Below are 24,223 nucleotides of genomic sequence, written 5' to 3' on the forward strand. Positions count from 1 at the left end.
ACACATCAGATGTTGGTCTGGGCTAGGAACAGGAAGGGCTCAGGCTGGTGAGGGTGGGTGTGAGCTTGAAGAGCTCAGGTACTGAGTAGCAATCAATGCATCCCTACTGCTAGAAAAGGCAGAGTTCTCTACTGTCCTTAAAGAGGCAGCTGATGCCAGTTTTAGCCAGTAATGTGTACAGAAGATCCCATATTTGAGAAAGTTGCAGCAGATCTAAGCTGGCTATTTGAGTCCTCACACTTCCTAGATCCTCATTAATTGGTTTTAGACATGGGTTTGGGGTAAAAACTGCATTAGATTAAACTTTTTTTTTTTTAAATGTCAGCTTCTTTTGGCACAGTAGGATTGGATAGGGTTGCCTTTGAGTGCTATGGGATCTGGTTACCTAAAGAATAGCTTCTTGCCCCAGCCCCTATGCCATAGATAAGACCAGTAGAGATGTCTAAAACTAGAGCTACCTTCCCACAGCTGGGGGGGCGGGGGCAGGGGTGTGCTGTGGTAGCACCTTCTCCATCAGACATCCTGGTTCTGGAATTTGTTTCTCTTTTAGCACTAGATGCTATAAAGCCACATCTTTTGTACTAAGCATTGAAGAGTATATTTCACAATGGGATTTGAGATGATCATGACCTCTAAGCTTGAATATTAACTGGAAATCTGATGCATCTGAATTATGCTTAAAATCTTGAATATTAGGGGAAGGGATAGAACAGGGGATACCCTATATGAAGCAGAATAAAGGAAGAATTAAACAGTCATTCTGTTTGTCGCTTCTAGTGCTTCAGCTAAGACAGTGATTTCCTTTGGCATACATGAAACTTCTTTCACTCACAGAAGTTGGTCCAATAAGGGATATTGCCTTATCAACCTTCTCTCCAAAGTAATTTACTTACTCCTATTCCTGTCTTTGCTAGCTTAATTGTTAACTCAGCCCAGAAAATACCTTTATGAAGATGGTTAAGTTGCATATATCAAAATAAGATGAATACACATGAGGCCTTACAATTTCATATCCCAGACCCTTAGTTCACTCATATTCCATTTATGAAACCAGAACTCTCCCGTCTCTTTACTATTTACCAGAAATAATTACAACAGTAATTAAAACACATGCCTATTAAATCTTTTCATAAAACTGTTACAAATTTCAGAGGGTTTTTTAACAATCTTAGTTATGACTTGAATACTACTTGCAGTGATAAAACTGAGTTTACAAGTACAAATAGGAAAGAACATTCTTGACTAGAGTCAAAGCATGCCATATTTCAGTAAGTGGTTTTTTGAACAGCACAAGCTTTCTTATTTCCTAAATTCACAGTTGCAATATATTTTAACCCCAGCCTTCACTAACTCAGTCACATGCAATCTTAAAGTACTCAAAAAGCACACACATCACACCCTGTGCCCTTTCAAAGAGCATGGGCTGGAGCATTCATTACATTTCTCCAATGGTATCATTTCTTGTGCTTACAGGTTTAGGATTGTGCATTTGTAAACGTAACCAATATTAGACAGGTGTCCTGCAACTATTCCTAAACAATAGACATTAAAGTTTATTTTATTTACACTAAAACAAAATATGAAAACAAAGACCGCTTTTAGTTTGTAGGGATATACAAATCAAAATAGCTGAACACGCAACTCCCCCACTTCAAAACCTGTCATTTATTTTTACAGTACAGTGCATGTTTCAACTTAAACAGGTTTTGTGACTAGCAAAATCCCTTTTTCCTGGGGGTATTGGCTCACACATACAAAAGTTTCTCTTAGAACACATTGCTCTTCACTAAACTGTATGTTTGGGTATGGGAATTCTGGGCACAAATGTTTTTGTTGACAGATGTACTGAACTTTTCCCCCTAAATTAGTAAGTTGCTTAACAGATTGAATTATAAAACTTTTAAGCTGATTTAAAAAAAAAAATTGCAAGTGCTTACTACACCCTTGAGGATATAGTTTACTTGCTCACTATGGAGTTTTCTAAAAAGCCACATTAACACCCCTGCCACGTTGAAAGAAAGAATAATTATTCAATGGTGCAAAGAAAGATCACATTGTCTATCTTGTATGAAAATTTTAATACCAAGGTCATTGGGAAGAGGGGACAGAGCTTGAGTGAAGAAGCTACTGGAAATAGACAGTAAGGGGAGATTATCTAGGCTTCTGCAAGGAAGTGCTGTCAGACTGTAGGTCTCAGTTTTGTATGTGAATATTTACTCTATTGATCTGCAAGAATTATTGCATATAGGTTACTAAGATCAGAAAAGGTAGAGATTTTATACATCAAAACGTCTCCCCTTACTGTCCAACCAAGATACTGTCCACCAATTCCTGAGGACAAGACTGCCAAAGTAAAAATTGCAGTGGATCCTGACCTTCCTGTGAATAAAGTTTACTGGTAGCCTGATTTTAATCTAGGTTCATCTGCTCTGAACTTCAAGGTCTTAGCCACTACGGTGAACACCATTTTCATCTGTTTTAGAAGAATTATTTGTCTGATAAACTACTGACCAGTCTACTTTTGTTATCACCTGACTCACTAAAAACAGGTTGTGGGCTACTCCAGCAACAGGCAGCTTTACATTATTGGCACTAAGGCCACAGGGTGATTTTCCTTGACTACCTACACAAAGATGGAGGTGGAACAATAGCACATGCTCCCCAGGACCATTACAACAGAATTTCAGACATGAGTCAGATTAAGTTATATACCATGCTGAGTTTTGAAACTGAATTCTGTGACTGCCAACTCAGTTTCAGTATTCTTGCCCACCCCACTTTAACAATAAGATATAGCCCATGAAACACCAGCCTTCTGTGGGTCATATAACTCAATTTAGAAATGCACAACCCTGCCTGCTACAATTAAAGACCAAAATGCAACTTGCAACTTGTACAAACACTATCCTAGTGATATTTATGTTGCATGCACAAAATCAGAGCATTTTGGATAGCATACATTTAATCTGCCCATCCTTCCACTGTGGATCCCTTACACTCTTTTCTTAACCTAAACAGATTTTTGTTTAAATCCATGATTTGTTTAAATTCAGAAGACCGAGAGCTTAGTGAATCTAAAAATGATTTCTATTTCCCTAATATTAGCCCAAAATGAGGTATCCAAGAGTTTAAAGTTACTAAATCTCTACGTACATATCCTTCCAGTGTTATCTAGAGGGGTTTTCAACCCCTGAAAAATCAAGTGGTTATATAGTGCAACAGAAACATGCTCTCCCTGTATGCATCTGTTACACATTTACTCCAGTGCACCACATGTATTAATTTTTGCAGATCTACTTACCTAATTTCTAGGAAAACTTTTAAGCTCAGAATAGCTAGAATAACTTTTCATTGTTTTTATTAAAGTGCCTTCATTGGAAAGTAATATTACCCTTGTAGTAACGGCTGGGAAATTTCAGAGTGTTGCACCTGCATGCTAGGTAGGTGGCTGTGGATTAAGTGTTTAATAAAAACTAAAAGAAAAACAACAACAAGAATGCTACCAAGAAAAACTCCTATAAAATAGGCATAGGACTCCTGTTCATAATATCTAGGATTCAGGTCTCTTGGAACTTCCATAAAAAGAATATCTTCCATATTGCTGAGTGACCCATTGTTTGGCAATGGACTGATACCAAGCAGATGGCACAACAAGGGATACAGATCTGTGAGACTCATGGCTTCTTTGGTGGTATTCTTTCTAAAGGCAGGCCCATAGGCCAAGAAGATTGGGTGCATTTCTGGTAGGACGTTGTCGTATCCATGATTACCCACTGGAAAGAAAAGAAAAGTGAGTTATCAAAAACTCTGACACCTTCAAGTTGTTAAAACACTTCCATTGCTCACTAAAAGTAGGAAATATTGAATCTTTGGACCTTTTTCCAGAAAATGCTCAATTCAAAAGGAAAAACAAACAGCCTAATTTATTGTAGCAAAGATATAATTACATTTCTGAACAAGCACACAAACTTTAAGTAGTAGCTAACAGTCATAATATTAGACATTGTGAATCAATGCCTAGACGGTTAGCATTCATTTCACATAAATCATCAAGGGAGTCACTTAAAGCATTCAAGAATTTACTGCAGGAGGCTTCTGTATTGGCAGGGAGGCTAGAGGAGTTGATTCAAGAGCCATCAGAGACAGGAGAGGCCTATGAAGGGTAAGCTCAGAAGGTGTTAAGAGTTTGGCGTGCAGTCACAGGCATCATGCACCGAAGCCTGCTTAAAGGAGAGAATTCTACTCCACAACTGGGCTGGCTGCTCTATACCGAATGGAAGCTTTTTTCTCAACCTCTGCTTGACTATTGGCCAATGTCCAGCCTTCTGGAACTCAGAAGTAGTGCGAGACCCTGACTCATCCTCTACCCCACATGCCTGTCAATGATATGGAAAAAGATATGGTGACAGAAGCATGGAGCAGTCTCACAACTAGTGCTTCAATTCAGTTTTCTTGAAAAGAGCCAGAGTCTCACAGCTCATAGGTAGCCCTACACCAGGAGAAATGTGTGCACATGAATACATGCATCATGGAGGAAAAAAGTGAGGAAACAGTTGGATTAATATGAACAGTGAAAATATTTGGTAAGCTATGAAGAGTACTTTGACATCAGCTTTTCACCAGTTGGAAAGTTTGCTTTTAAGTGACCCTAGAACTGACAAGATTAGCAGCATAAGACAGAATCAGCATTTAAACTTCCTGAGAGTATCATCTCTAAGATGAGCATCCCATATTAACCCAATAATGAAAAGCCTCCGATGAAATCCCAAACCTGGCTCTCCTCCATGGATACTTCCGCCTCACTATTTTGTTTAAATCTGTACACAGCATTGCTTTCTAGTTTTTCCATGAAAGTGGCAGGGGTCATAACCATCTGTATCATACCACTTTATACCATCTTTCAAAGACCACCATGAACATACTTTGTTATCACATCATTCTTCCCAACAGACAAAGTAAGTAGGTGAGGGAATGAAAATAGTGCCCATCTTGGAACAGGATGCACTGACAAGTGGAAGAAGGTCGAAGGCCTATATTTTTCTCAAGAAGTGCTAAAATACACGTCTTCTGACTATCAGGCCCCTTTAAAGTGTCTCAAGCTGGGCACAGAAAAATGGCAGCAGTCACTTTTGAAAATTTACACCCAAAACTCTCGAGGATCATGCCCTAAAAAATAAACAGAAGGAAAGATGATGACCACATAAAGCCGCATGGACACCCTAATTAGAATATCCTGATATACTTACAAATGCAGTAATTCTTACATCAGGCATTTGGGTGAGAGGAACAATGTGCAGCTAGGCCAGGGGTGGGCAAACTGCAGCCCGCAGGCTGCGTCCAGCCTGTCAGAGCTTTTAATCCAGACCTCGACTGGATTGCCCCACTCCGGTGCGCCTGCCAGGGAGGGGAGCTAGAGGCTTGCAATTGCTCAAGGCCTGATCCCGCTCCCTGGCAGAAGCGCCAGGTGGGCAGGGGGAGCAGGGCAAGCCCCCTAACCCGCTCCCCGGCTGGAGTTCCGGAGTGGGGCAAGTGATGAGGTGGACCTGGATAAGGGGGTGGGCCATGGCCCACCCGTGGCTACACCCCAGCGCAGTGTGTCTTTTCTGATTTTAAAAAAACACGTTGCCATTGCAGCTCTTTTGAAATGAGGCCCTGCATATAGTGCATGCAATCTTGTAAAACACCAGTTTGACGTAACGGCAACAGTTAAGATTTTCTTTTCCCTTTCAAAAATGAGTGCTAAGAGCTAAGAAAAAAAAAAAAGAAAACAAGAAGTGGACAGTAAGTGTTGGGTTTTCAACAAAGAAAGGAATGCAAAATGTTTTTTCACAAACATGAACTCAAAGGCTGTATTCCTGATTTGTCAGGAGAGCATCGCGGTGTTCAAGGAGTGCAATTTGAATCACCATTTTTCAACAAAACATCCTAATTATGGCAGCAATTTAACAACTGAGGAAAGGGCAAGAAAAGCTGAGGAACTCGCCATGAACTTAAAAGCTAAGCAAAATATTTATGTGCGACAAGCTACAGTCAAGGAAGCCATTACAAAGGCAACTTATGCTCTGGCGTTTAAAATCGCTAAACAAAATAAGCCTTTTGCTGAAGGGGAGTTTTTGAAAGAATGCATTGTTGATGTTGCTGGCATGCTGTGACCGGAATACCAAAACAAACAGTTTGTTATGAAGAACTGTTACTTGCCATGTAGAAGTCACTGATGAGTTGAACAAGAAAGCACAGAGCTTTACACTGTTTTCGTTAGTCCTCGATGTCAGCACTGACATTCAATAACCATACTGTGTCATTTTTGTCGGAGGAATTGATGACAAATTGGAAATCACAGAGGAATTTTTATCAATGGAATCAATGAAAAGCACAACTAAGGGATCAGATTTATACGAGAGGGTCTCTGGCTGCCTTGAACATCTGAAGCTCCCCGGGAGTAAACTGGCAAATGTAACCACAGATGGATAGCCAAATTTAACTGGGAAAAACATAGGACTTTAAAAAAGAATTGAGGACAAAGTAAAAGAAGATGACCCTGATAAAGAGGTGATTTTTCTGCATTGTATTATACATCAGGAGGCCCGCTGATGTACAATGTCCTGGACATCGATCATGTTGTTCGTACAATAGTGAAAATAGTGAACTACATACGAGCAAGGGGACTTAATCATCGGCAATTCATTTCCCTTCTTGAAGACACTGACGCCGAACACCAGGATTTACTTTATCATACAAATGTCCGCTGGCTCAGCCTAGGAAAGGTATTGCAGCAAGTGTGGGAGCTCAGAGACGAAATTCGCACGTTTCTGGAGATGCAGGGAAAAGAAAATGATTTCCCTGAATTAAAGAATTCAAATTGGGTGTGCAACCTCACTTTTGGTGTGGATATCTTGGTACATTTAAATGAACTTAATGTGAACCTGCAAGAAAAGAATGTGTTTGTACACGCATTGTATTCTAGTGTGACAGCTTTCAAAGTCAAGTTTGTCCTTAGTCTTGTTTTCAAAACAAGACTGAGTGTTCGCTCACTTTCCCACACTGGAAGAGTTGGAAGTGTTCCCAGAACAGATAGAAAAGTACAGCAAAATTCTGAGTGACTTGCATGGAGAATTTTGTCTATTTTCTGACTTTGAGACGATAGAGAAGACACGAGAGCTGGTGTCATGCCCACTGTCATTTGACTACGAGAAAGCCCCACAAAAATTACAACTGGAGCTCATTGATCTCCAGTGCGATTCCAGTTTGAAGGAAGAATACAATTCAGAAAAACTGGACGAGTTTTATGCCTCCTTGAGTGAAACAAACTTCCCAAATATCTGCAAGGTGGCACAGAAAATCCTTATTTTGTTCAGGTCCACCTATGTTTGCAAACAAACAATTTTCCCTGCTGAATTACAACTAATCTCGCTACAGATCCCAGTTAACTGACCAACATCTCAGCTTGGTATTGCGGATTTCCACAATGAGAATGGCACTGGATTTTGATGCCATTGTAAAGAAGGGGGACCAGCTGCATTTTCACATTAATCAAAGGGGGTAAGTTTAGTTTAATTACTGTAATATGTTATGGTGGTATACTTATAATAGTAAGTAAGGTTTTATGTTTATTTCCACCAAAATATAATCTTTATTAAATAAAGTTTATTTGAATCTCTCTTCTTCAGAGTTAAACTGAACAACAACAACATTGCTTAATTATGATTTAAAAGTTTGAATATATTTTGGTTATTGCCACGATCAAATGGAGAAACACTGATGATTCAACAGAGCTAATTACAGATCGAAAAGAAGTCAGCAATAAATGTGAAAAACTACCAAACTTTTACGTAGTGCAGTACACTGAAAAGTTTTAGCTAACATACAATCTGTGTTCGGACAGTAGCAAAATTGTGTGGTAAAATCAACAAACAGCTCAGTAATGTAATTTTCTAACAGCACACTGTTCAACAGAACTATTTTAATAGCATTCATTCTGAAACAAACTTGTGTTGTCCCTGTTTGAACACGAATTGTTAATTTCATGAGCATTCATGGCCCGCCATACAATTTCCATACCCAGATGGAGCCCTCATTCCAAAACGTTTGCCCACCCCTGGGCTAGTATATTCTTTGCCTGTTTAACAAAAGCGTTCTCCAGTTTCTGAATCAGCAGACCGGTTTTTCTCATCCATCTCAGAAGTCCCTTCCAAAGCAATGTCCATGTATTCTGCACTACAGACTAATCCCCCCTCAGATCAACAGGCTGAGCTGGCAGTTCTTCATACCACAATGCCATACTTTACAGAATTGGGCTCTAGGTTCTTAAGAAGTTCCAAGATACAGGTCTTGCAAAAGGAAGCTGCTTATTTTTTAAAGTTATATTTGTGATCAGCTAAGTTTTCTGAAGCCACTTTAGGACTGGATTTTCAAAAGCTCCTACAAGTTGTTGGGAGCACAAGTCCCACTAACTTTCAATGTGATGGTACATCTCAGTCCCTTTGGGGGTTTTGAAAATTCCACCCATATGTTTGAAGACCTCTTAACTCTTTTAAAGCCAGGTATAGGCTTTGGGGGCTGGAGAGGGGGTCACAGCATTTAATAACTTTTTATTGTGCTAGTTTGAATAGAAAAGAATTTATAGCTCTGAAACAGAATGAAGAAAAATATACTTACAGAGAAGTTGATCAGACTTGTTTTGTAAGATTTCCCATCCTTTATCAGCCATTGCTAAGATTGGTTGAATTTTACTGTTGTGTTTGTAATGTAATCTATTCGGAATCTCCTCCTTTTTATAAACAGTCATGTTGGGATGAGCATTGACCAAGGCTTCATACACTTCATCAAGTTTGCCTTAGACCAAATAAAACAAGAACTTAATAGTGACAAAACACAAGTAGCGATGATGAGTCACTTAGTATACATGCTAGCAACAGCTTAAATGATCTATTTCAGCAGTAGGTATGAAGGATAAAAATAATTGTTATACTGAAGAGCAGAATTTAGCCATAAAGGAAGTTATAGACAGACAGGCTGTGATAATTTTATTGTTATGAGTTTTGGATTGTCACATTAGTCACCAGAAAGGTTTGGTGAAATCACATAACTTATTGGAACGTGCTCTTATGGTCATGTCCCTCAATATAAAATTACAACAGTTCTCTTATATTATGCTTTTCCTTTTATTTAACACAAGAGTAAAATGGTCTACTTTTTGTAGTATCATTGTGCACAGCAGTATGAGTTGCACTTATTCACTTCAGTTAGAAGGAATTTAGGTAAGCCCCTTTGTGGATAAATGGATTCTTCCCAGTTACATATAAAGCTTGAGAGCTGGGAAGTGACACTTTCTCTCGTGCTCTGTTCAGTGCACACAGATTTCTCAAGGAGCAGAGCTTCAAAGGGGATTGCCACATTTCCCCAGAAACCATCTATGGTGCTCAGTAGCACCTCAGTGGCAGTTGGGTTGCTTTAGAGTTTATCTTACTTTAAAAAGCTGCATTGGGAGCTGTTGATTTCTCCATGGCAGCCTCGAAAGCATAACTTTTACTTAGCAGGAAGCCAACAATCTTCAGTTTAAGTCCACAGTATTTACTTGAGAGAATTTCAGTCCCCATTTTGGTACCTGGCCCTAATTGACTTTGTCTCCTCTTTATCTCACCATTTCAAATTATAGGTGTGGCAATTTTCTTCAAATGGTGGTTAGGTCCCAACTATGCAGCTAAGCAATCAGCTCATGGTTTTAGGGGGGGGAAGTCCAACTCTGTATTCATAGAATATCAGGGTTGGAAGGGACCTCAGGAGGTTATCTAGTCCAACCCCCTGCTCAAAGCAGGACCAATCCCCAACTAAATCATCCCAGCCAGGGCTTTGTCAAGCCTGACCTTAAAAATATCTAAGGAAGGAGATTCCACCACCTCCCTAGGTAACGCATTCCAGTGTTTCACCACCCTCCGAGTGAAAAAGTTTTTCCTAATATCCAAACTAAACTTCCCCCACTGCAACTTGAGACCATTACTTCTTGTTGTCATCAGCTACCACTGAGAACAGTCTAGATCCATCCTCTTTGGAACCCCCTTTCAGGTAGTTGAAAGCAGCTATCAAATCCCCCCTCATTCTTCTCTTCCGCAGACTAAACAATCCCAGTTCCCTCAGCCTCTCCTCATAACTCATGTGTTCCAGTCCCCTAATCATTTTTGTTGCCCTCCGCTGGACTCTTTCCAATTTTTCCACATCCTTCTTGTAGTGTGGGGCCCAAAACTGGACACAGTACTCCAGATGAGACCTCACCAATGCCGAATAGAGGGGAATGATCACGTCCCTCGATCTGCTGTCAACGCCCCTATGTATACATCCCAAAATGCCATTGGCCTTCTTGGCAACAAGGGCACACTCTTGACTCATATCCAGCTTCTCGTCCACTGTAACCCCTAGGTCCTTTTCTGCCGAACTGCTGCTGAGCCATTCGGTCCCTAGTCTGTAGCGGTGCATGGGATTCTTCCATCCTAAGTGCAGGACTCTGCACTTGTCCTTGTCGAACCTCATCAGATTTCTTTTGGCCCAATCCTCTAATTTGTCTAGGGCCCTCTGTATCCTATCCCTACCCTCCAACGTATCTACCTCTCCTCCCAGTTTAGTGTCATCTGTATTATATGATCCTAATGATATATTCTGTCTTTGGAAATTCTTTACTTCTTATTGTTAATGTTCCTGTAATGCTCAGAGGTCCAAATCCAGATTAGGCCATTACTGCGCTAGGTACGGTACAAAAACTGGTCCCTGCCCAAGGAGTTTACAACTTACTTCAAGACAACAAGCAAGAAACAAGCAATAAGGTGGAATGGGAAGGAAGATGAAAGTAAATCATAAGATTAGACAGTTACATAATCTAAGGGCATGCACAACTTGAATATTCACACCAGATTAAAAATTTAGGGAAACTATAGAAATAGATGGGAGGTTTAAAAGAACAGTAGAAACATGTAAAGGTTCAAATATATTTTAATCTACAAGTTTCTATTCATCATTGTCTATTATTTGTATTGTAGCGCCTCAGAGCCGTCATGAACTAGGACCCCATTGTGCTAGTCACTGTACAAACACGGAGCAAAGAGATTCTCTGCCTCAAAAACTTTACAATTTGCATCAATTTCTCTCTTCTTCTAGAGATCTATTTCTGTACTACTTTTATCATTTACCTATTTCTGTTTTCTCTAAAGTTTGTTGCAAAGGCAGCTATGGAATGGGAAGTGGAGGAAGATGAGGGGAGAGTAGTAGGGGAGGAGCAGTGCAAAGCGTATAGACATGGAGCAGAGCTAAGAAGCAGTAAATAGTAGGGTCCAGGAAACATGGTGAAGGGAAAAAAAAGTATCAGTAAAATGTCAGAGACTCCACAAATGGAAACTGGAGGAGTCAAAGGTGCTGCTTTTTGAAGAAATATTGTCTGATGCCAGGGATCTTGCCCTTGTCTTCATCCCTGGCTTTTAACACTGTTCTCCTGTGATTTACTCAGGAAAGCTTAGGCCCAAATAAATTTGTTAGTCTCTAAGGTGCCACAAGTACTCCTTGTTGTTTTTACCAGAGGGTATGTCTAGACTGCAACAAACACCCGTGGCTGGCCTGTGTCAGCTGGCTTGAGCTAAGGGGCTATAAAATTGCAGTACAGATGTTTGGGCTCAGACTGGAGCCCAGGCTCTGAGACTCTTCTGCCCCAACCCCTTGCGGGGTCCCAGAGCCTGGGCTCCAGCCCGAGTCCCAGTGTCTACACTGGAATTTTATAGCCTCCAGCCCTAACCCCATGAGCCTGAGTCAGCTAACACAAGGCCAGCCACAGGTATTGTATTGTTGTAGTGTAGACATACCCAGAGAAACCCCCTGACAAATTTCAAGTCCCTGTGCCAAAGCATGGAAGCAGAAGAGCTTCAGTGAAATGGTTGTAATTTTTTTAAAACATAGGCAGCAATGTATTTCCCCTTAATTTTATTCTCTGAAATAACAGAACTGTTTTAGCAGAAATTTTTAAAAAGTCAACCTGAGGTAGATCATTGGCATGGAAAATGTCACCTCCAGTGATTAAAATCTGGCAAGTTATAAGCATGTGAGTCTTGTAGTTGAAAGTGTCATGCAACCTTCTCTTTAGGTCATGCTCTCAGATCCATCTATACAATATATTCCATCTTAGAAGATAAAGGTAACCGAATATCACTGTCCTCAATTCCTTTCTTGGCAAGTTCTGTGCTTGCGGTTTCAGCTTCCCTCTGCCTCACAAGGCCCCATCCTGCTCCCACTGAAATCAATGGGATTTCTGCCCCCAGCTACAGTGAGAGCAGGATTGGGGCCTTGGTGACACTACTACCACTTACACAGAACACGGAAGGCTATTTTGGACGATTGACGGCATCTGCTATTGTAGAGCAATCATCTAAAAGAGCCTTCCTGGTCTTGTTTAGATAGAGGTGATACCATGAAGTTTCAGAGAAGAAACTCTGAATCCAAGACTTGACAGGTTAAGTAGACGAGGAAGGGGGTTTGAAAACGGATGTAATTTTGGTTCCTAAGCTTGCTCCTATATGTGCCAGGTTTTGAGTATTAAAGCTTTGCAGTTTGCTTTTCCTTGCTATCATGCCTTCCCCGTTTTAATAGTAATAAGCCTGCACATGCTGAATCTATTTACAATATAATTTAGGACTGTGTCGCATGCGCTATGCAAGTCAGAATTTTGTCACTCTAGCTGAGCAGGACGTTTCTGCAGCACTAGCTGATATTTAGAAATAAAGCTGCTATGTTCTTTTTGTGTTTCATGCATCCACATTTCAAAACAGGCAGCATGCCAGACCCCGACAAGTGGTCTCTTTGCAGCCTAGAAAGAACTGAAGGGTCGGAAGTGTGGTTTTAACGGTCACCAAATGTTTCTTATTTGTCTTTGGGGCTAAAACTATGACCTTATTTAGTAAAAAGGTCACAGCATGCTTCTTATAAGTGGATCCTCTCTCTCCTCTGACTGCTAGACCAAGTTCTGTCTTCAGTTACACCAACACATTCTGACTGAAGGCAATGTGGTTGTACATGTCCACCCACTTCCTGCAACCCTGCTCCCCTCTACAAAGCATTAAAGTCTCTTTTCTCACCCCTAGATTGAGAGAAGATAGTAACCTCTTCCTGGACATACAACCTTAGCCTCAAATTAAAGTTAGTCACATTTGTATGTAAATTAAGGGCAGAATTTGGTCTGCAATGTTCAGCATGTAGGATGATGTACTTCTCTCAGAAAGGTTCAAATACCCCTGAAGTATATCACTGGGGTTGCCCAAGCTGAGAAAGGCCAAGTCTGATTTTTTTGGAGAGGGTAGGGGACACGCAGAGGAAGAGGAAAAAGAGCAGCATATTCTGATAAGAGGTTGGTATATCAGATCCCTCCTAGCAAACATTAAAAACATCTCAGCTTCTACTTTTGATAGATGTCATTGGCTTCAACCAGTCAACTATAAGTAAGAAGATACAATGAAGCATGGGTTTGCCCTATCAGAAATAATCTGCACTCCAAACTTTTTAGAACAAGTTTTTCCTCTCCTTGCTGAAGACAGGCACTAGTGCTGTACTGACCTTTGGGGCCTGAACACATTAAACATAATAGTGGCTAAATTAGCTATAAGAATTTACTTTCTTATTTAATTTCTTAAAACATAATTCCACACAAAAATTGAAAATAAAACCTCTAGCTGTGGCTAATGACTGAGTAAGAAGTAGTTAATTGTTGGACAATTCAAAAAGAGTTAAAGCCTATTGGGAAAAAGAAAGTAATTTTAGCTATGCCTATGAAAGACTAGTTTTATATTATCAGCAAACTAAAGAACTGAAACAAAACATGAAAGATCAGCATCTTCAAGCAAAAGATGCTATTTAAAGCAGTGACCTCCGAATGGATAGAAAAAAAGTACATTATGCAGCAATGAGATAACAAAGTAAGATGCCACTCCTATTAAAGGGACACGCTGCAAATCATTTAAAAAAATCCTGTCAATTAATGTTTTAGAAATTAAATTGAAGAGGTTTAAAAAAAATCTATGTTTATTTTCAACATCTGCTTCCATTTCACAGTTCACTCAGCTTGGATAGCAAATACTCTGGTGAGCTTCACTTTGTTTTCATACACTAGTACAATGCTGCAAATGCTGCAGAGAAGTGTTTAAAGCCACAATATAAATCTTTTAAAAGCCTGAATACATTTTTATTAAAATCAGCTCCTGTAAAATTGTATTTATTTTAAATTCAACCTAGATTGGGACCTCGATCACCTTTCAATGCATATTTATATTTCATGGAGAGGAATTACAAAAATAGGTAGGAATTAAGTTAGAAATACAAGTTTATGATAAATATATTGCAAATATTTCCAAGGAAGAAGGCCCTCCGCATTCAATTTTAAAATTCTGTGCCACTATTTTCTTCTTCTCTGTTATATAACCACCACAGAACCAAAAGAAATGGTCACAGACGAATACACTAGTTGTCACTGCTGGAGAGTTGTGATCTAATTTTGTTTACATGCTGGTGAGAATCAGGGGTAACCCTGTTGAAGTCAATGAAGGTAAATAAGTGAAACCAGCATGAGGCCCTTGGTGATTCAAGTTAAGTATGAGTATGGAGAAAACCCTATTGGATACTCCTCAACATCATATTTGGCAATGAGATATCAACGTGATAGGTGCCTAATGATTATACAGTACAGACCCATTTACACGCGGATGTCAGGAGTCAAGCCATCACGACTGTGTGTTAATGGACAGCGGGTTAAGAGGGCGATGCTGAAATATCTTAAGATATCTATATACATACACACACACACACAATTATCTAGGATTACATACGTATTCACACTGTCCCAAATACTGCAGGCCTATCTGTTAAAGGCGCTTTGCAAGAATATAAATTCAAATGTGTAATCTAATAAAAACGTTACTACTACTACACAGGGCTGAAAGTAACTCAGGACGCTTACCGGTATGGGGTAGGGGCGGGACCTCAGGCAGGGGCGGGGCTAGGTTCAGCACCCCCCAGCCAGCCCTTCCAGGCCGCCTGGTCTGTGCCACCCAAGGTTCCCGTGGTGATTTAAAGGGCCCAGAGCTCCGGAAGCTGCTGCTGCGGTAGCGGCGTCCGGAGCCCCGGGCCCTTTTAAATCGCCGGCACTGGGGCAGCTGCTCCCTTTGCCCCTCCCGCCCGTCAGCAGCCGAGGGGGGGCAAAAGGGGCAGGGACCTTAAAGCGCTGCAAGGTCCTTTGCCACGGCAGCGCTTTAACGTCTTGTCCTATCCTTGGAGGTTAAGGAGAACATTTTTTCTCTCTCCTTGTATCAACCTTTATTATACTTGAAAACTGTTATGTCCCCTCTCAGTCTTCTCTTCTCTGGACTAAACAAATGCCTTTTAAATCGCCAGCACCGGGGCAGCTGCTCCCTTTGTCCCCCACACCCATCGGCAGCCAAGGGGAGGCAAAAGGGGCAGGGACCTTAAAGCGCTGCAGGGTCCTTTCTCCAGTTTGTCCAAATCTTTCCTGAAATGTTGCCCCCCCAGAACAGGACTCAAGACTCCAGTTGAGACCTAATCAGCGCAGAGTAGAGTGGAAGAATTACTTCTCTTGTCTTGTTTGCAACACTTCTGCTAATACAGCTCAGAATGTTTGCTTTGTTTTAGAACACTGTTGCACTGCTGACTCATATTTAGCTTGTGATCCACTATGACCCCCAAATCACTTTCTGCAGTGCTCCTTCCTAGGCTGTCATTTCCCATTTTGTATGTGTGCAACTGATTGTTCTTTCCTAAGTGGAGTACTTAGCATTTGTCCTTATTGACTGTTATCCTATTTACTTCAGACCATTTCTCCAGATCATTTTGAATTTTAATCCTATCCTCCAAAGCACTTGTAACCCCTCCCATCTTGGTATTATCTGCAAACTATAGAAGTGCACTCTCTATGCCATTATCTAAATGATTGGTGAAGATACTGAATAGAATCGGACCCAGAACTGATCCCTGCGGGACCCCACTTGTTATGTCCTTCCAGCTTGACTGTGAACCACTGATTACTCCTCTCTGGGAACGGTTTTCCAACCAGTTATTCAACCACCTTACAGTAGCTCCATCAAGGTTGTATTTCCCTAGTTTGTTTATGAGAAGATCATGCGAGATAGTATCAAAAGCCTTACTAAAGTCAAGATATGCCACATCTACCACTTCACCCCCCCCCGCCCCCCCCAGGGCTTGTTACCCTGTCATTTTAATGCCATACTTCCTACCTTCTTTTGGCAAAATCGCTACCACAGGAGAATGGTCAACCATTGTATACAGCTCTCTAGCCACATATCGATCAAGCTCTATGAGCCTTTCTGAAGAAGACTGTGTCATTCCATGGTCACTTGTGATTATGATATTCAGTGTGTCCCACAACTTTGCTTTCTTCAGTTCTGACACAAGATATCCCAGCTTGTCATCAATCTCACTAATGACTGGGCCCATACGTGGATTTTCTGGGCCTAAAACATGCCCCATCGCATCAGGCTGCTCCCAGTATAGAAGACCAAAATTTATGGGTTCTTCTGAGGTAAACCAATCAATAAGTTTATCAACTCGATCTTCGAATGAAACAGACTCATTGTAAAACATATAGTGTGTAGGAAAGACTCCATGTATTTTTACATCTGTTCCAGGCCACATAGCAGCTCCGGTTCTATGTCCTTCCATTTGATTGGTGACCCATACTGGACAGGCCTCTTCCCAGAACTTTGAATTATAGATGTTCATTCTGTTCAGGGAGAAAGTTTTGTTCAGGACAGGATCATACATTTCATTAGCAACCATGCCATGGCTCTCTGCATAGAGACCTGTCACCATTGTATAATGATTAGGATAAGTTTTTGTAATAAATACATTAGTAACCTGTTTAACATGAGCACCATTCTTCATGATATAATGAAAGTTAGGCGTTGGGACTTTATAAATATAATCCCATCGAAATCCATCAAAAGATAATAGTAACACTCTGGACTGGTCCTGCTGGAAACAAAGCGTGCTTGGAAAAGTCATCATACAGACTGCCAAGACTCCCCAGTAGCAATTCAAAGCCATCCTGGAAAAGCTTTTTCACTCAGGCACAAAGTTCGTATCTCTAGAATACAAAGGCAAAATTCAGTTACCACTTCTGCAAGTTAATTATCTTGAACACTTATCTTTACTACAGTATAAGTGAATCTGAACAAGTTAGTGAGTAATCCCTGTCAAGAGGTAATCATGTGGCTCCCATCACTGTGGAACACCTCACAAACATTAGTGGATTTCCCCTCACAACACCCCTGCTAGGTAAGGAAATAGCATTAGCCCCATTTTACAGATGAGTAACTGAGGCACAGAAAGATTTAATGATTTACCCAACGTTACACAAGAGTCTGTGGTACAGCCAGTGCTTTGAACAAAAAAAAAACATTCTTCCTCGTCCACCCTGACAGATTTGCCAACATTTGAGACACTATATATTTATATATATATACACACACATACATACACACACACACACCCCCATGTAAATCTATCTTGAGTGTATGTGTATATATGTACATACATACACACACTCAAGATAGACTTACAAGGGGCGAGGGGGGGAAGAGGTTTCTGTGTATAAAACTATTTCTTTAAAGCTTCCAGTTCCTTGTTAGGTTCGTTCTTCAAGTAATAAATAAGATACTATATTTTCACTAACTCCAAGGCTAAGCCTGATATAGGCAACTAAATTATTTAGACACCAGCTTCTTGAAGTGATGCTACTCAAAGTAATTATCATGTGCTAAATGCAACCCTGGGTTTCAAGTTCTTGGGGGAAAAAAAGACTAAAATCTTTTAACTCTAAGTCTGAAAGAGACAAGGAGTTAATACCAGATTGTGGCAGCAAAGGTACCAAATAAAGAGTCACCAAGTATATGTCAGCTGTTCAGCAGAGGGGAAGCAAGTCATCAGAGGGAGGCTACAGTTAAAATTTCATTAACACTCCCTAAGTGTATTTTGATACTGGAATATCATATGTTCAGTAGAATAGAAGAATTACTTCTCATGTCGTGCTACTTTGATCATAAAGGCACTATCAATTTTAAACTACTATCAATCTGGCTCATATTGAAACTAGAGATTTAGAGGTGAAATACTCCATACAACTCTCAGCCATCTAATTTCCCCTCACATACAAAGATTTTAAATCTATCTGCTACGAAAAGTCTCTTGATTTATGAAGGAAAAAGGCAGAAAAGGAGAAAGATTAACTAGCGTTTCAGATGATTCACAACTGCACTTCCTAATCAGTCCAGTGCTAAGCATAAAAATTCTTTTGTCCTTTTAAATCAACAGTCACTGACTTCTGAATATACTTAATACAGAAAGCATGAAATGAGAAATTCTTTGCTAAAATGAGAAAATTCTTATATCTAATCTGACCACTGCAAACTAAAACCAGTGACTGTTATGGGTTGTTTGCAGAAAATGTTTTCTTCCTAGATAGCCATGAAAATAATTAGCTGTGTCTGATCAGCCGTTTCATCAAGAAATCAGCTGCCCAGCAGACACCCTGAAAGGAGTTATCTATATATAACAGCAGGTGCAGAGCTCATACAAAATGAAGTCATCCTCTCTTGTGATGCTACTTATTCACTGAAGTCTTTAGTTTTATCCTTCCCATACACTTCTAATCAAGACTCATTAATTATTCCAATTCAAGGCAGGCATATATTCCTGTAAAGCCTTGAAAACAGGTTTACATGCAACAGCTCATTTCCCAAAAACCCATTAAAAATGCCTGTTTGTCCTGCCAAGAGGATTATTCCTCTATTTGTTACAGGCTTGCTGCATATGGCTGTTTCCTCGTTCTATTGTTATTTTAACCAGTTCTAGCCAACTGACGGGTCCATTCCCACATATCAGCAACAGTGAGGCACATCATGCAGATTTGCCTTTCACTCTTTATCCAATACATTCATTATTTTAATGACTTTTGAAATCAACAATATACAGCCTTCCACTGAAATCAGTACTAGTTTTACAGTGAATATCAAGTAGACCACATCCACAAGGCTTACGATTGATTATCCTTGTGTATCTGATCTCTCAAGCTGAACTTTCCTTAAAAGACAAGGTTGAAGAACAAATGAAGGCAGAACTCTTGTTTTATCTATCTGTGGAAATCAACCAAGAACTTGTGAGCCAAAGACTGCCTCAGTGTTAATCTCCACAACCTTTGGCAATTTTTTCTCCTTCCCATCAGCTTACAACCTGGATCCCAAACCCTGCCCCAGCTCAGCTCTCTCCTACAATACTTCTATCAATCAATCTGAACTACCTATATAGGCACTCAAATGGCCCTCATATATGAACACCTCACAAATATTAATGGATTTATCCTCAAAACACTTCTCTAAGGTATCAAGTATCGGGGTAGCCATGTTAGTTTGTATCCACAAAAACAACAAGGAGTCTGGTGGCACCTTAAAGACTAAAAGATTTATTTGGGCATAAGCTTTCGTGGGTAAAAAACACTTCTTCAGATCCAACTGTGTTTTTTTACCCACAAAAGCTTATGCCCAAACAAATCTGTTAGTCTTTAAGGTGCCACCGGACTCCTTGTTGTTTCTCTAAGGGAGGAAACTATTATCTTCATTATACATATGGTCAATAACATAGCCAAGAATTGAACCTGGATCTCCTGGTCCCAATTCAGTGTTTTAATCTCAAGATCACCATTCTTCATGGTTTTTACAATTTCTGCTTCACAATATAATGTTTGAAAGCATAGCAACAAAAGTGACAGAGGAGTAGACCTAAGCAAAAGGATGTGAGATGTGGACATGTGAAGAAAACAATATTATAGTCTTCAAATACATGGAGGGACCACTTTCTATCATAAATTACCAAATAGTAATGGGTTTAAGACAGAGCTGGGAAAAAGTGAAGGTTACATTACAGAAAAACTTGATAACTTGTTCTATTGCCGAATCATTTTTATAGTTAACAAGGAAGATTATGGAAAAGAATGAATTAGAAAATAGCAGGTACTAAAGGCCTCTTTAATACAGTGGGGAACTGGGAGCCTGCTGTGGAGCCCAGGCAGCAGATGGGTTCCAGCTGGAGCCCCAAGTCCTGGGGTGACAGCCTAGCTGTGAGCCCTGCAGGGTTCACAGCAAGGAGCTTTTCTTGTCAATTTCACAGCTCCAGTGCCTAGCCATGAAATTGACAAGAATGACAGCCAACAGCCAAGGTAAGTAAGATAGTGTCTACACAGTTACTGTAACACCCTAACTACACTGAAATAAGCCCTATGCCTCTCCTGGAGGTGGAATTATTAGGTCAGTGTAGTAGGGCACTTACACTGGCAGGAGCAAACTTTAGTGTACACGCTGACATAACTAGATCAATGTAAGCTCCCTTAAGTTGCCCTAACTCTATAGTGGAGATCGGACCACAGCCTGACAAAGAAACAGCAGAGAGACAACAAATGGATTCTATGACACCTTTGCTGGGTAGCGCACTGGCTTGGCCAGAATGGACTACGTCTTAACCTTTGCTTCTCTATGGTGCTTGCTAACCTAAGAACTTCCAAATAGATCCTACTCTCTTTTGAGTAGGGCTGCCTGGCTGAGGTGCACTGGTCCCTGAGAAGTGTAAAAGTCATGAATCTATCTCATTTGGACTCACTGGGCAGAGTTCACAATGTGAAACAGGTGTACCGGAGCCCAGAGGCTCAGTCTCAGAGGCATTGAGGTCCAGTGACCTATCTTTAAGGAAGAGTGGGACCCATGGGGGATCTGGTACGCTGAAGAGGCTCCTCCAAGGAACTATTTAAAAACTGGGGTGCAGCACAGATACTGGGTCTGTGACCATCATCTAATCATCTCTTCTTGCCTTAAAAATCTATTAAACACATTCACTGAAGTTTGACATAAAAGGGATGACATACTGGAGGAGATCAATAGGGATCAAGACATTACAGGGATCTTCCACCAGAAGCCCTTTTTCGCCCCTGACAGTGTTCACACCTGTTATTTCAAGCTGACCAGGGCTGTTGCGTAAGTCTTGTTTCCCTAAGATGACAGTGGAAAGTTTGGTTTTAACCTGCCACATGCACCTTGCCGTGATAAAATTACTGAGAGGAGCCCTGGGCATTCAGATACACTACGGTGATGGGCTTAGATACCACAGACAATAATTTAGACTGCAATCCAAGCAAAATGTCTCAAAAGCACAGTTCAGTGTAGAAATGCAGAGGGGATCAGCACGGAGCATTTGCATCAAGCAGGACAGAGGGAGATGTGTGCCTGTGTGGTTTTTTGGGGGGTGGGAGGGGTGGAGAGGTTATCTTCTCCTTCCCACCAACCTGCACATCTAAAATTAGTCAGGGAAATCAATAGTAAAATAGATTTCAGAGTAGCAGCCGTGTTAGTCTGTATTCGCAAAAAGAAAAGGAGTACTTGTGGCACCTTAGAGACTAACCAATTTATTTGAGCATAAGCTTTCGTGAGCTACATCCGATGAAGTGAGCTGTAGCTCACGAAAGCTTATGCTCAAATAAATTTGTTAGTCTCTAAGGTGCCACAAGTACTCCTTTTCTTTTTTAGTAAAATAGAGGTTTAGCAAACCCCACCCAGCCTCATCCTCCAGCTGGCCTCCTGATCCCTAGCTGGGGGAGACAGGCACCCACACAACCTGCTCTCAATCAAGAGAAGCAAGTCTCAGGGGCAGCCATCCCATCCCCCATGTCCTTGTCTGGGCACACCCGATATATGGGTCTAGAAGGGGGAGCTGACAACCCCCCACGACAGCACGTCGGTATCCAAAGGGGAGCCAGCACCACCCCTCCATAGAACGGTATCCCATGGGGCCAGAGGGAGAAGCCGGCAACGCCCCCCAGAGATCAGTATCCCTGGGGAGCCGGCACCGCGATAGATCGGTATCCGGGGAGGGGAGAGGAGGGGGCCCGAGTGGGGAGCCGGCACCGCGATAGGTCGGTATCCCGGGAGGGAAAAGGGGGGCAGAGTGGGGAGCCGGCACCGCGATAGATCGGTATCCCGGGAGGGGAGGGGGGGCAGAGTGGGGAGCCGGCACCGCGATAGGTCGGTATCCCGGGAGGGGGAGAGGAGGGGAGGGGGCCCGAGTGGGGAGCCGGCACCGCGATAGGTCGGTATCCCGGGGGGGGGGGGGCAGAGTGGGGAGCCGGCACCGAGATAGGTCGGTATCGCGGGAGGGGGGGGGGCCCGAGTGGGGAGCCGGCACCGCGATAGGTCGGTATCGCGGGAGGGGGGGGGGGGGCCCGAGTGGGGAGCCGGCACCGCGATAGGTCGGTATCCGGGGAGGGGGGGAGGGCCCGAGTGGGGAGCCGGCACCGCGATAGATCGGTATCCGGGGAGGGGGGGAGGGCCCGAGTGGGGAGCCGGCACCGCGATAGGTCGGTATCCCGGGGGGGGGGGGGGGCAGAGTGGGGAGCCGGCACCGCGATAGGTCGGTATCCCGGGGGGGGGGGGCAGAATGGGGAGCCGGCACCGCGATAGGTCGGTATCCCGGGGGGGGGGGGGCAGAATGGGGAGCCGGCACCGCGATAGGTCGGTATCCGGGGAGGGGGGGGCCCGAGTGGGGGCCGGCACCGCGATAGGTCGGTATCGCGGGAGGGGGGGGGGGGCGAGTGGGGAGCCGGCACCGCGATAGGTCGGTATCCGGGGAGGGGGGGGACCGAGTGGGGGCCGGCACCGCGATAGGTCGGTATCCGGGGAGGGGAGGGGGGGCCCGAGTGGGGAGCCGGCACCGCGATAGGTCGGTATCGCGGGGGGGGGGGGGGGGCCGAGTGGGGAGCCGGCACCGCGATAGGTCGGTATCCCGGGAGGGGGAGGGGGAGGGGGAGGGGGCAGAGTGGGGAGCCGGCACCGCGATAGGTCGGTATCCCGGGAGGGGGAGGGGCGAGCGCCAAGCGCGGGGCCCAGCCACTCACGGGGGAGGGGGCAGGGGGGGCACGTACCTCAGCGCCTCAGTCATAAGCTCCTGGCGGCCCGTTCCTGAGCGCTACCGAGCCGAGTCGGTTCTCCACGCCCCTCCCAGACCCCGCCCCTTCCCGGATAAGCCCGCCTCACTCCCGCCTATTGTTTGGGCACTTCCTGTGCCCCGCTCCCAGCCCCCAATGGCCAGCGACGCTGTCCGTCAGGTGTTGGGGAAGCGTGGTCACGGGCGCGGCGGAGAGGGACGCGTGCGCAGTCGGGAGAGCAGGTGACGGGCGCGGGCTGGGTGTTGCCATGGTGCCCCGGGCAGCTGGGCTGTTCAGGCGCGCACCCACCCTCCCCGGCCTGCGCCCTGCCTGCTCCTAGCCCAGGCCGGCAGCCGACCTGTTCCCCCCGCACGGCCTGTGAGCTCGTTGGGGGGCAGGGGCTGGCCCCGCGCGGGGCCCGGGGCTAGCCTGGGCCCCGGGGCATCGCCTCAGCCTGGGGCGGCTCTGGCCCTGCGGCTGAGTCGTTTCCAGCCGAACCCAGAGGCGAATTACAGTTTTGGGGGGTCCTGGGCGAGAGCCAGTGGGGCGCCAGGCGGAGCAGGTCAGGGTGCCTGGGCAGGGGCCCTGCTGGCCCAGTGGCTAGTCTGCCACTGGCCGAAGCAGCTCCTCACAGCCCTGCCCAGAGCAGCCCCCTCCAGCAGCATGGGCCCCCCAACTCCACTGCCCCAGGGCAGGGCTACGCACCTAACTCTTTTTAACAGACAGCTTGATAAAGACATGGCGGGGTTGCCTTCGGGTGACCAGACAGCAAGTGTGAAAAATCAGGACTGGGGTGGGAGGTAATAGGAGCCTATATAAGAAAAAGCCCCAAATATCAGGACTGTCCCTATAAAATAAGGACATCTGGTCACCTTAGGTTGCCTGCACTAGCAGGAGCTTGGACACGTCTCCCCCCCCCCCCCCCCCGGTGTGCCATACATGTAAACCTTGGGGCAATGGTAGGAACATCAAAGAACGCTTTAGCACCATAGGTATGAAGTGGTCTCCTTTTCTTTCTCACTCTGCTCACACAGCAGTGCTGTGGACTTCCTTGCCGCAGAAATTGCAGCTTCTCCGTTACTCTCTGCCAAATTAGCAAGATGTCTCAAATGGTAGACTTCATTTGATTTGCTGAGTCTAAAGACAGATTTTTTTCCCAATAGCAGATAGGGATGATGCAGAATCACATCCAGTTAAGCCGTGTACAGC

The 24,223-nt window shown here is 43.4% G+C and overlaps 2 protein-coding genes across 2 annotated transcripts in view; both read right to left on the reverse strand.

Moving 5' to 3' along the window:
- Positions 1 to 8,774, reverse strand: part of CLIC5 (chloride intracellular channel 5) — a 154,016-nt gene extending 145,242 nt beyond the window's left edge. Inside the window, exon 1 of the mRNA XM_037893934.2 lies at positions 8,656 to 8,774. The gene's annotated coding sequence lies outside the window, so the exon portion shown is untranslated. The remainder of the gene's footprint in view (positions 1 to 8,655) is intronic.
- ENPP5 (ectonucleotide pyrophosphatase/phosphodiesterase family member 5) lies at positions 1,042 to 23,130 on the reverse strand. The gene is made up of 4 exons (XM_007061707.3): positions 23,012 to 23,130; positions 16,269 to 17,137; positions 8,656 to 8,832; positions 1,042 to 3,773 (listed from the first exon to the last, which is right to left on the reverse strand). The coding sequence occupies exons 2-4, from the start codon at positions 17,095 to 17,097 to the stop codon at positions 3,388 to 3,390; spliced, it is 1,392 nt and encodes a 463-aa protein (XP_007061769.2). The 5' UTR covers positions 17,098 to 17,137; positions 23,012 to 23,130; the 3' UTR covers positions 1,042 to 3,387.
- Positions 23,131 to 24,223: the final 1,093 nt, after the last annotated feature.

The sequence above is a fragment of the Chelonia mydas genome, chromosome 3 (assembly GCF_015237465.2).
Source record: "Chelonia mydas isolate rCheMyd1 chromosome 3, rCheMyd1.pri.v2, whole genome shotgun sequence".
Taxonomy (NCBI): domain Eukaryota; kingdom Metazoa; phylum Chordata; order Testudines; family Cheloniidae; genus Chelonia; species Chelonia mydas.

Excerpts from the sequence above, each read along its gene's own strand:
- ENPP5 (XM_007061707.3), bottom strand. The coding sequence starts at position 17,097 with ATGGCTTTGAATTGCTACTGGGGAGTCTTGGCAGTCTGTATGATGACT. Across the intron at positions 8,833-16,268 it reads AGCGATTTTGCCAAAAGAAG|GCAAACTTGATGAAGTGTAT; the intron begins GTAGGAAGTATG and ends ATTTGGTCTAAG. Across the intron at positions 3,774-8,655 it reads CAAGTCTGATCAACTTCTCT|TGGGTAATCATGGATACGAC; the intron begins GTAAGTATATTT and ends TTTTCTTTCCAG.